At 48.5% G+C, this 13,490-nt stretch overlaps 1 protein-coding gene across 1 annotated transcript; it reads left to right on the forward strand.

Moving 5' to 3' along the window:
• The first annotated feature begins 3,562 nt into the window (after positions 1-3,562).
• Positions 3,563-7,312, forward strand: LOC142249877 (noggin-like). Its single transcript, XM_075321836.1, has 2 exons — positions 3,563-4,490; positions 5,882-7,312. Exon 2 carries the CDS (start codon positions 6,462-6,464, stop codon positions 7,203-7,205), a length of 744 nt encoding a protein of 247 aa, XP_075177951.1. The 5' UTR covers positions 3,563-4,490; positions 5,882-6,461; the 3' UTR covers positions 7,206-7,312.
• Positions 7,313-13,490: the final 6,178 nt, after the last annotated feature.

Here is a 13,490-nt window from a genome sequence, read left to right on the forward strand (position 1 = left end):
GCCTTCTCAGCTTCGGAAGTGGGCTCGGCGCCGGAGTCACTATCACTTGTCTCTGCGCCAGGCGGGTTGCCGCCAGCTGCCGCAGTCTCCAGGCTTCCAGCATCCAGCACATCAGATCCTTCTGTAGTAGCGCGGGACAGTAGGTCAGGTTGGTCAACGCTGAGGCGCCCTAAGAATAATGGCAGGGACAATGCGAGGGCCGAGACCGGGCCGGGCCCCCCAGCCACAGTGGCCGGTCCTGGTAGGACATGGGAACGTGGGCCACTCGTCGGCTCCGTCACATCTGCTCCCATCCCATACATCGGGGCAGTCGCAACCAGCATCTCCACCTCGTTGTTCCACTGCTCCATCATGAGGGATATCTGACTCCGCTGGCGTTGGTTGAACTCAATTACTCGGGCCTTCATCCATGCCGTGGTCCCGGGCTCGAGCACAGCGCCTGGGACCATCCCGGTCGGGGCCTCCGATACATCTTCGTCAAGGGGCCGCGGTCTCGGCGGCTCCCACAGGAGCGGTTCAGGGCGGTCCTGAGCATCTGCAGCCGGTCGGTCCGCCGGGGTGGATTGGCAGGGTATCGCTATCGGTTGGACGGGTAGCGGGCCTAGTGGCGGGGCGGTAGCGGCTAACACGGGCAGCGGGAGAGGCAGCAGGGTGAGCGGGTGCAGGCCGGGCCCCTCAGCCGCAGTGGCCGATCCCTCGGGAATACAGGGGCGTGGGTCTCTTACCCGCTCCTCCAGATCTTCCTCCACCTCGCGTCTCCGCATAGCAGCCACCACGTCCGCCATGTCGGTCTCCCACTCCTCCAGGAGGAGCTGCATGCGGGCCTGCAGACGGTTACTCAGCGGGGCGGTCCGGCCCCTCACCCACGCCGCGGTGCCCGGCGCGGGGACTACGGGGTTGCTGGTGGGGCTGTGCATCTCGGCCATGGTCCTTTCCAGGAACCCAGTATCGCTGCAGAGTCCTGGTGTCCCTGCTTCCACAGCCGCTGTTCACATGCGGCCAGACGCCATCCGTCCCCCTTAGTCTTTTTCCGGCTCCTCCTCTACAGGGGCGGGGTTTAGGCCTTTGCGCCTCCACTGCTCGAGGAGACGCTCGAGCGGGAATTTTTCGCGCCCAAGATGGCGGCTTCTCCAAATTTTCGGCCTGACACCTCCGGCGGTCACAAGGCGCACCTCCACCAGACGGCAGAGCGGTAAGATCCTGTTCGTGATGCCAAGTTGTCACGGGCGGAGGAGGGGACGCTGCGCTCTCCCACTGCTCGGGTCCGGCTGCTGCTGCTACTGCTGCTCGGTGGTGGTTCAAGCGGTGGGCCGGATCCCGGGGACTCAAGCGGCGTTCCTCGCCCGTGAGTGAAAAGGGGGATGGTTTTGGGGATTTATTGTCTGTGACGCCACCCACGGTTGTGGTGAGGTTGTGACACCACCGCTGCTCTGGACGGGGATCCCGGAAGCGATGACTGGGAGCAGCTTGGATGTTGGTTCTCCCCTCCGTGGGTAGGGGGTTGGTTGTCCCGGGGCCCAGTGAGGATGGTAGGGATGGATGGCAGGCAGGTTACGGGGCCTGATGAGGTGCTGGGTCGCGGGGGCAGCGCTGTGCCACATGGCACGGTAGTACTCACTCAGCCAATCACGAAGACACAGTCCTTGGTAAAACACACGGCTGGATGGACGGGGCCCATTGACGGCTGCGGTGGTTTCTGCTCCCGGTAGGTTGATAGTGACTGCCTTTCCCTGCACCTGTGTAATGTGTACGGTTCCAATGGGTTCCCACCGGTATCTCGCTCCCCAGCTTGGATGGGTGCTGAAGGAGCCCCTTTTGCCCGCAGGCTCTGGCCCTGGGAACTGTAGCCTTGGAGGTGACTGTGTTTCCCTTCACGGTTTGAGCTGTTGCCTTCAATCGGGTCTTGACTGCTGGGAAACCCCGGAGGTTCCCTTCGCTAACGGATTTGACAATTTCAACGGCAACTCCTAGCCTTGTCGGGGTCCGTAAGCCCTGCCGAATGGTGCTGGCTTCTCCTTGTTTACCGGTCCGGTACCGCCGGGCCACCGCCCGTCCATGGTCCTTACGGCTCACTCTAATCGGCCTCTCCTGCAGACGGTCACCACCGTCTGCCAACCTTGCTGTATCGTCCGGGCCACACACCCGGACGCCGTCAGACAGTTGCTCTCTTGCCACTTCACTCCTCTCCTCTCAAACTAATTTGCTTTCTTTTCCCGCCTCCAGGACTGTGAACTCCTCGGTGGGCGGGACCAACCGCCTGGCCCACCCCCTGGTTTGGACATCAGCCCCTGGAGGAAGGCAACAAGGATTTTGTGTTTGGCTTTGGTGTGCCTAACCGGGGTGTGGGGTGTGTTGGTGGTGTTCTGTGATGACCTGGCTTGTCCAGGGCGCCAAAATTGCGTGGGTTCAAGCGGCTGATCTTACAGCCGGGACCCGGTTCTCATCGCCAGGAGCTGTGCCTGTGCCGCTCCTGGCAGTTTAACTGCCTGAATGCTGTGATCAGTGCGATCACAGCATTCAGAAAACAGGGAGAGAAATCACTTTCCTCGCCCTAGCAATTGGGTCAATGTAATGCAATCACAGGGACCCAGTCATTTCCATGGTAACCTTGGGTCGTGACAATGACAACCCCAGGGTTACTGCGGTATGGATCGCCTCACAGACCAAGGCACCTACATCACCGGAGTTCCCTGCAACTAGGTCCCGCGGTAAAGACCACAAGTCCTAGGTGCAGGGAACCCTGGTGACGTCATAAGGTGAACCGAGTTTATGCTGGCGGGTCTGTAGGAAAGCCCGGTGATCCATGGCACGAACTCTATTCCCCTTCTGATGTCACCAGAGTTCCCTGCACCAAGGTCCTGCTGTAAAGCCCATGAGATGAATATATAAGCCTACATAAAACCTCCATAGTCAATAATCATATAATCATATTTCAAATATACAAGAAAAACAATTTCTTTATAGGAATTTAGAAAATTTATTTTTATGCAATTACAAGGGACACACAAAGTGCAGCACAGGGTGCGATGTGCATATAAAAACATACAAAGAATCAGGGTAGTGTATTGGATAGGGACAAACTGAGGTAGTCAGATGATACAACTTTAAATATACACATAAACACAGTGCATATATGTATATAATTACTGACGTAAAGGTCTCTCATAGCACAGATTAATTAATGAGTGATGATCAATAACAGTCAGCCAAAAGGAAATATGCCATGCTATCAAGATACAACAACTATAACATACATGTGTCAAAATAAGTATATAAAGAGTCTCCAATATATGCTTTCCTATATGTAACGCCCCTGTAAACGGGTCGTTACAGGGTATTAAATGTTACCCCATTTTTCCTGGGCAGGAGGAAGAAGAGTCCCCACAACACACACTCACATCACACTGGCAGGAAGGAGTTAACAGCATTTGCAGAAGTTTGTTCTGAGTCCATGACTCATCCTGTCTCGTTAATGAGCAGGTGGCTGGACACAGGCAGGTCCCCATGACAACCAAGGGGAGGGGGGCATGAAGGAGTGAGTTTAGTGCAGAGCACAAAGAAGTTTTAGGCAGAACATCAGAGGCTGCAAGGGAGTGCAGACGTCTAGAGAACAGCTCCTGTTGAGGAGATGCCACGAGACCAGGGCTGATAACACCTAGAGGAGGGGAATGGAGCTGAGGACTGGGGTTCCCTGGAGAAAGTTTTACCCGTGGCGGTTGTGTTGGTCCGCTACCGGGGATGAGAGAGACCGAGAGGCGGAGAGTTCCCAAGATGCTCTATGCCACGGGGACGGCACTAACGCACCGAAAGGGAGAGACCCCCAGAACACCTCACCGGACACCCCTTCCTCCTACCTGAACGTGACCGACCAAAGGCTACAGGCGGCGAGGACCAGCACCCGGGTGCGATGTGAAACGGACTTTAAATAAAGAACAACTAGAACCGCACACCGTGACTGTTGTGAGTAATGCCGCCGCACTGTGCCCCCGGTGTCCCTGAGGACTGTTGCCCTGGGTCTCATTAACCTCCTGGGGCTCCCCCGCTCCACCCGTGGGGAGCGATTCCATCCGGCTGCCCGTAACACCTGCCCCGGAGAGAGACCGCGCAGCGGCGACTGAACACCTGGCCGCAAACCACGGGTGGCGCTGCAAGCATCCCCCGTCCCGTACCGTTTCCTGGGGGAGAGCGATGGTAAGCCCCCCCCCCAGGGACCCCGTTACCCTCCTTCCGTCCCCCTTGTAACACCAGACTGACGGTCGGACTTTCCTTTTATTGAAACCCGCCGGGGGTCACAGAAGCCGGGTCGGGCCACTCACAGCCTGACCCCGAATACCACCGGCCCGGTGACCGTGCGAGCCCTGCAAGCCCCGGCATGGGCGTTTCATATATACTAAATCTTAACACAATAAGTTGGAGACCGCATCAACATTATTAGACCATTACATAATAGATAAGTCGTGTCTAACCAACCTGTTGGGGTCTATGAGGGGGTAAGTGCAAACCTGGATATTGGTAATGCAGCTGATGTGATTTATTTGGACTTTGCAAAGGCATTTGATACTGTACCACATAATAGCCTTATATTAAAGCTCCAGAAGCAAGAACTAGGGGAAACTATATGCAACTGGGTAAGGAATTGGCTAAAAGATAGGAAACAAAGAGTAGTCATAAATGGTACATTCTCTAAATGGGGTATAGTAAGCAGTGGGGTGCCGCAGGGATCTGTGCTAGGACCGATTCTGTTTAATCTCTTTATTAATGACCTTGTGGATGGGATTGATAGTAAAGTGTCCGTCTTTGCTGATGACACCAAACTATGTAGGATATTAAAAACTGACCTTGATAGTACAATATTACAAAAAGATCTGGATAAGATGTCAGAATGGGCAGATACTTGGCAAATGAGATTTAATGTTGATAAATGTAAAGTAATGCACCTAGGACGGAGTAATCCTATAACTACGTATACATTAAATGGAATTAAACTCGGGACTACAGAACAGGAGAAGGACTTGGGTATTCTCATTACAAATAAGCTGAGCAGCAGCACTCAATGTCAAGCAGCAGCTGCTAAAGCAAACAAGATTCTAGGGTGTATAAAAAGAGAGATTAGATCCCGTGATCCCAACGTATTGTTACCCCTCTATAAATCACTTGTAAGGCCACATCTGGAATACGGGATTCAGTTTTGGGCTCCACATTTTAAAAAGGACATTCAGAAGTTAGTCAGTTCAAAGTCGGGCAACTAGACTACTACAAGGAATGGAAGGTCTCCCATATGATGAGAGGTTGAAAAAGTTAGATCTGTTTAGCTTAGAAAAAAGACGTCTCAGAGGAGATCTCATTTATATGTATAAATATATGTGTGGTCAATATAAAGGACTGGCACATGACTTATTTCTTCCAAAGACAATACTAAGGACCAGGGGGCACTCACTGCGAGTGGAAGAAAAGCGATTCCGATAGCTAAATAGGAAAGGGTTCTTTACAGTTAGAGCAGTCAGACTGTGGAATGCCCTACCACAAGAGGTAGTAATGGCGGATACTTAACAGGTTTTAAAAAAGGGCTGGATGATTTCCTCGGTACACAAAACATTGTTTGTTATAAATGACTTAGCGACCAAATGTAGAACTGGTGGATGAAGGTTGAACTAGATGGACATAGGTCTTTTTTCTACCTAAGTAACTATATGTAACATAGTGTCTAGATGTAACAACACAGCACTGATAGGCGCAATACAAAGGTTGAACACTCAGCGGTAGATTAGGAGTTAATCCAGAACAGACAATATAGGTACAATGACCCACCAAGATGACTTCTTAAGCCCACACCGAACACACCAGCCTGCACCTAAACGCGTTTCGCTTATCTCTTCATCAGGAGGTTATGAGATGAGGCTGCAGGGAACCCGAGTGATGTCAAAAAAGCACATAAAAACACACAAAAATGCACTGACTCCATTGATGTCAATTGGTGAAAAAAGCAGGAAAAATGCAGAAACAATTGACACGCTGAGTCTTTTTTCAGCAACAAAAAACTACGAAAACTAGGAAAAAAGAAGCAACGTGTGCACATCAAGTCACGATTCTCATAGACTTTGCTGGGATGATTTTTCCTTGCTTTTATTGATTAAGGCCTTTTACACTCATATATTTTCTCCTGATAATACATTATTCACATTTGTATAACGTTGGTATATTCCATCTCCCCGCACAACACGAGTTATAATGGGTGAGAGGGCAGTGGGAGTCAGTATAAAGTATGCCAAGGAACAGATTGATGCAGAAGACAGATCCAGGGTCAGACAGACCGCAGAAGATAAGTGAACTGAGGTAGACAACAGTGAAGAGGGATGTAAGCAAACGAGCGGGACATTACATCTAATAACCAGACAGCTGCACACATACAAGACAAGAGCCGGCATAGTCCAATAGACTGATAGAACCAGAATTTTGGATCTATGGAAATGTTCTCGCTCTTCATCTGGTTAATACTTCTTGGAATACAATGGTCTCTGGTTTACTTGGACAATACGGCCGACACCAAGCGTTTAGATGAGACCCAAGCAGACAGTGAATTGGGCACTCTGCGACGGAGAATCTCCTCTGGCACGCGTCCATACAGCCTCTCCCGGTCGCCACTGGATTACCACTATTCTCCAAAGCCCAAGCACTTGAAAACACCTCGTCTTCTCCGAATACTCGGATCCTCCTTTGATCCGTTCTGGATGTCGGTGGAGAAACCTGCAGAAAATGATACCAGCCGCCACTTATCTGCTCTCAGCCAGGATCTTTTTGATGGTTCTAGTCGTTACCGCAGGAAACTTACCCAGGAGGCGGAAAACATTGATTTTACTTCACTAAAACTGCCGTCAGAACTCTCCGCCAACAGCAGCCATGTCGTACTCCATGAACTGCGGCGCTGGCTGGTGCAGCGAGCTAGCTGCAAGCTAACGTCCACATGGGTGGATCTAGGTCCTGTTTTTTGGCCACGATGGGTGAGGCACATGGACTGTGATGAGAGTAACACTGCCTGCTCCTGGCCACCAGGGATGGAGTGTCGCCAGGCGCAGATTACTCATATTAAGTTGTTGGCGTGGCACTGCTGGATGCAGGATGCTGGTAAAGGATGGGCATCACAAAATTGCATGTGGAGACAGGTACCTTACCCGGTGGTGGCTGCTTGTAAGTGTGCATGTAGGTAATAAGGTATTACGTTGCCTGAGATTATTTAGGGATGATCTCTTCACCACCATTAAGGTACAAAGGTTTTATGCAAGATCTGATATTAAAGCAGCTTTCCAAACTTTTACTTTGTACCGTTTTTATATGGGTAATGTATGGCAGTGAAAGGATTAAATCTAGACAGCGTGTGCCCAAGTAGGATGTTTCTTAGAAGTCAGTCGAGACAGCCTGTCTGGGATAAGAGTGAAGGTCACGGGGTAACCCAAACAGCTGGCAAGACACAGGGCACAGTAATCAGGGCATGTATGCATTAACTCAAGAGTGCCTAAGTCAGCGCGGCTGTCACTCATCCCTGCACCCGACTGTAGATACTCATGTGCCAGGGGTGGACAAATCATTGGTGCAGCCTGGGGCCCACAAGATTAGGTAGCCCATTTCCACCTCCAAAGTAAGTGGTATTGTGTATTTTGATGATCTTATGGGCTGAAAAGGGCCCTGATATTGTTCTTGCACAGGGGCCCTTTTCTGTCTGCGTCCACCAGTGTACCACTCCATACTACGGTGACCTGGGAATAGTAGAAACCAGCAAGGCACACAACTCTGTTAGGTAACCAGTGTGTCTCAAATCATTATTGTCTGTAATGTCACTGGGTATAGTCTTCTATGGCAACTAATTGATAAGGGATGGCAAGTGAGGTCCTAAGGGAGCAACTAGAAGTAAGTACAAATCTGTATTATCAGCTAAACCTGGATAATGATATATTGTAAAAGGAGGGGAGCCAGCACTGCTTGTGAATGGCTTGCAACAATGAAGAAATAAAAAACAAATTCATTCCTACTGTAACAATTCAATGAGATTTTTTGCAAATGATTGATCAATGATTTGAGCCCCTCTGCCCCGTCACGGCAAATCTCTATAGGGGGGTCCCTAACGCTATATTATAAATTATTATGTACCATAAGGTCTCATATAATGCGCAGGACCATATGAAGACACCACTTACGTGAGACATGTCTGAACCGCTCCCATGCTACTAGGACTGACAACCGCGAATAAAGGCAGCCCAGGCGCCAGTGTGTGTGGCAGAACCACACACACCAGCACAATGTCAGGACTGGCCCTCACAGTGCCAGACCAGCAAACATGGATGAGGGCGGAACAAGGTTCAGGCAGGTGGTGTTTAAATAATGATGCCTTGGAGCAGGAGGCGGTGACTGTGTGTGAACAAGCACCAGACTGAATTTTGATGGCAACAGAAGGAATTTGCAAAACCACACTGGGCGTTTTTTTTTCTTCAATGATATATTGTGGTTGGAAAGAACTGACAACCAGCTGCGTATATAAAAAAATATATAATATCACTGAAAATGGGATAATATGGAGCGCCGCATGTCTGTCCATATTTACCTCCTCATGTAAGTTGTATCCACAGGATTATTCAAAGTATTTTTCTCAGGAATATATAATAACTAGCTGTAGTACCCGGCGTTGCCCGGGATAGTAACTGTCTCTCTATCTCTCTCCCAGTCTCTGTCTGTGTGTCGCAGTCTGTCTGTCTCTCTGTCTGTCTCTGTCTATGTCTCTGTATGTCTGTTTCTATCTCTCTGTCTGTATTTGTATCAGTCTATCTGTCTCCATCTGTGTCTGTCTCTATGTGTGTACCTGTCTGTCTCTCTCTATGTCTATGTCTGTCTCTTTCCCGGTCTGTCTCTTTCCAGGTCTGTCTCTTTGCTCGTCTGTCGCTTTGCCCGTCTGTCGCTTTGCCCGTCTGTCGCTTTTTAAGGGCTGTCTCTTTTCCAGGGCTTTCTCTTTGCCCGGCTGTCTCTTTCCCTGTCTGTCTCTTTCCATGTCTGTCTCTGTCTGTGTCTCTGTCTATCTGTCTCTTTCTGTTTCAACATCATATTACCTCACACATAAGCTTCTTATAGTAACAGTGTATTTTGTTCCTATAGCAACCACTGACAGTTGATATTAATAGCCTGTAGCTCCCACCTCCATTCAGTTTAATGGAGGCAGGATTTTGTAGAGTAACTGTAAAGCGCAGGGTTAAATTTTCCCATCAATACATAGTCTATGACGTTCCCTGACTCACATGAGGCGTCTGTGCAAAATTTCGTGATTGTAAATGCGATGGTGCGGATTCCTTTAGCGGACATACTCACACACACACATACACTCAGCTTTATATATTAGATGACCTATCCACTGGTGGACAAAAAAAGGCCCTGTGCAAGACTAATATATGGGCCCTTTGGAGCCCAATAGCTCCTCATAATGCACAATTCCACCTGCTTTGTAGGTAGAAATGGGCCCCCTGACCAGGGGTGGACATATCATTGGTGCAGCCTGTGCAGCCGTGCAGGGGCCTACGAGGTTGGGAGCCCATTTCTACCTCCAAAGCAGGTGGAATTGTGAATTTTGATGAGTTATTGGACTGAAAAGGACCCCATATACTGTTCTTGCATAGGGGCCCTTTTTTGTCTCTGCCCGCCAGTGCCCCTGATCTCTTGGGCCACTGTGCAGCTGCACAGGATGCACCAATCATATGTCCGCCTCTGGGCCTATCTATAGAATTCGGTAGGTAATTAATGTGTGATCGGTGGGAGACCACCATGGAATTGCAGAACAAGTATATACAGTGTGTCCACCCATATCCTGTCCACCGCCATTAACTTGAGAACAGTGGCAGCTATAGGAATAGAAGTGGTGTCTAGGTATAGTAAAGTAGCCATGCGCTCCGCAATGAAACCACCTATAGTGCCACCTGGTGGAAAACAACGGAGTTAGTATTTTTATCTCGAAAACGGAACGAGATAGAGAAAAAAAATGAATTAAAAAATTGTAGGGCATCATCAATTCAATACAAATCGACACCTTGCATACAGAAATGCTATGATATGAAATCTATGACCCCCCCCCCAAAACATTGAATGCTGGTCACGCATATGGCGCTCATTTAACTTTGATGTTTGAAGTGGCCACCGTCGGCTGCAATGCACATCTGCACTCTGGACAGCATTCTGTATCTTGCTGCACATTGTGCAATATGGTAGGTGACAGGTTTGCACAAGCATCTGTGATACGTCGTCGTAGGTCCTGCAAAGTTGGTGGAGGGGTCGCATACACCTGCTGTTTGATGTGACCTCACAAAAAGAAGTCCAATGGGGTCAGGTCAGGTGAGCGTGGAGGCCATTCCACACAGCCACCATACCCAATGACTTGTAGGAAGGTCTCCATGAGGTATCGCTTCCCGTCCGCAGCTTTGTGAGTTTTACACGTTCTAATCATAGCATTTCTGTATGCAAGGTGTCGATTCGTATTGAATTGATGATGCCCTACAACTTTGTACAGTAATTCACTTTTTTTCTCTATCTCGTTCCGTTTTTTAGATAAAAATGCTAACTCCGTTGTTTTCCACCAGGTGGCGCTATAGGTGGTTTCATTGCGTAGTGCATGGCTACTTTACTATACCTAGATACCACTTCTATGCCTATAGCTACCGCCGTTCTCAAGTTAATGGCGGTGAACCGGATATGCGTGGATACACTGTATGAATGTCATCTATATTCCTGCAAACACCTCTTCGAGGCTTTGGCCATTTAGAGCATATTTGCAGCAGAATTTCTGTCCACGTTATGCAGACCGAGAATCCACAGAGTATTACAGCCGTATAATCCCATCCACTAACTGACCAGCGCTTCAGAATTGACCTCCGCAGCCTGTCCACTCATGCTATGGATGTTCTCTGCAGATGTCATCCGTGCAATACACAGTAGTGCTCAGGCGTTGTCTGCCCTATTTAGCGCTGATATTGCTTCTGGAAATTTCCTGCAAAAAACACTCCCACTAATGACGTACCTAAAGGCCTCATGTTGCTTTAGTTTATTTAGTATGTATATTTTTATGTAAAATATTATGCTGAAGTGGAGAAGGGGTTAATCTGCGTGAAATGAAGAACCGATAAGACCAGAATCCTGGATAAGTGATTTAATGTCAACGCGTTTCGGAGTTAATATCACTCCTTCATCAGGACAAATCACAATGCACACGCTAAATGCATTGTCTATAAATCTGCGGCAAATAGCGGAGCCCTGCACTCGGCAGCCCCATAGACAACTGATGGAATGAAGACCGAACATGCACATCGCCAAACCATTAACACTAGAAGTCCCAGAGAGGGGTCATTAACATTTCTACCTTTGAAACCCAGAGACGGGTCGAATGACCTGAAGGATTTTAACTAACTTCCTATAATCACCGTCTTTTGTTCTGTAATTAAGGCCATTACTGTCGCACAACAGGAGGTTGTTGTTTTCCATTGAGTTTAGCCATTTAGTTTCTAGTTAGTTCTATTCAGTTCATTGTATTTGATAATATAATTGACTAAGGGTCATTTGACCCTCTTTCGGGACATCAGGGGGGAGCTCGAAATTTCTGTGTTAAAGGAAACCTGTCATGTGCAAAAATCGTATCAAACCCCGCTGCTGGGAGGAGAAGAACTTTATTCCTCCTGGCAGTATTTGGGTTTCCGTTATTGGTGCGGCGGGATCAGTCACCTTTCAGTGTGTCGAGACTGGTGGCTGGAACCGTGCCCCTTACACTTCTCTAATGCTAAGCAGCTGTCAGTCAGTACAGGGGGTGCAGTTTCAGCCAGCCGCCGCTCTCGATACAGAGTGGTGACTGAATCGTCGCCAAACCCAAGCCTGAGATCCAAACGCTGCCAGGAGGAATAAAGTTCTTTTCCTTCAGGCAGTGGGGTTCAATGTGCAGGAACCAGACAGGTTCCAAACACTATTAACCTGCAGATTAACCCCATTTCTGCAGGTTAATAGCATTTTTCTATAACATAGGTTCCCTTTGAAGAGGTAGTCCACTACTTGGACAATCCCTTCTCATACCCCTTACTTGCCCCAGAAAAATAAATAAGCCTATACTCGCCTCCAGTGCAGCCACGGTTCCAGCGATGTCTGAAGTCAGGTTACTGAGGCCTTAGCGAGCAATCAGCACCGGCTTCCTTCTCCCCGCCTTCGGATGTTTGATCAGGAAGTCAGCGCTGCGCTCACATCCTGCTCAAATTTCCGACGGCGAGGAGATAGACGCCAGCCGCTGATTGGTCGTGGGGCTCGTGTGTCAACAATCTCACGTGGAATGTGACTTCATGCATCACTGGAACCGCAGACGCACTGGAGCTGAGTATAGGCTTATTTATTTTTACGGGGGCGAACAAGGGAAATGAGAAGGGGTTGTCCAAGTTGTGGACATCCCCTTTAGGGTACGCTCACACGAGCGTGAAAATTGGACGAGAGCAATGCGAGAAATTCTCGCATTACACTCGGACCAATGTTATTCTATGAGTGCGAGCAGTTGGTCAGCTTTTCTATCATCCTGATTCTGGATGCGAGAAAAGCGGCAGCATGCTGCGTATTCATACGTAAAACGTCTCTGACTCGCCAATACAAGTCTATGGGTGCGAGAAAAAAACGGACGTCACATGGACCATCCTAGTGACATCCGTTTTTATGAATACAATTCTATCATGTAGCATAGAACACTGTAAATGTTCATGTTATTGACTGTAAATGACTAATAACTGCTGAGAAAAAACGGATTGCACACGGACAGCATACTGACAGCACACTGAGAGCACACTGATGACAAGTGAGAAAAATTCGTCCGACTCTCGCAAACAAGAATGGGACCGTTTTTAATACGTTCGTGTGAGTCCAGCCTTAAGGACAGGGTTGCAGAACCCCGATCTTGGGATTGAAGGGGGTCCCAGTGTCTGCACCTCTAGCGATCAGAAAGTAATCCCTTATCATATGGATAGGGGACTGATTGAGATTTTTTGTAAAAGCATTTAAGGACTTATCAAACGTAGACCTAATAAGGAAATAAAGAATGCGCATGTGAAAAAAAATCCTAGTACGACTGAAATAAGTATTACTAAGCAATATATTTTTTCTTAAATTACAGGGAATCTGTCAGATGGTTTTTATCTAATCTGACAGCAGCATGATGTAGGTAACAGAGACCCTGATTTCAGTGATGTGTCACTTGCTAGGCTGTGTTTTTGTTTTAATACAATCAGGGTTTTATCAGCAGGAGATTATCACTAGAGGATTAGGATTTCTGCCTCCTGGTCTAATTCCTCTACACCAATAATTGGCAGCTTCCTGAGTATACTGTACATTTACTGTACATTGTTAGAAAACTGCTAGTCAGTGATGTGGACCAGGTTATACACAGCTCAGCAATCGAACCTCTGCTATAACTGCAGCAGAGAAAACTATGATTTTATCACAGT

Source organism: Anomaloglossus baeobatrachus, chromosome 8 (genome assembly GCF_048569485.1).
Source record: "Anomaloglossus baeobatrachus isolate aAnoBae1 chromosome 8, aAnoBae1.hap1, whole genome shotgun sequence".
Lineage (NCBI taxonomy): Eukaryota > Metazoa > Chordata > Amphibia > Anura > Aromobatidae > Anomaloglossus > Anomaloglossus baeobatrachus.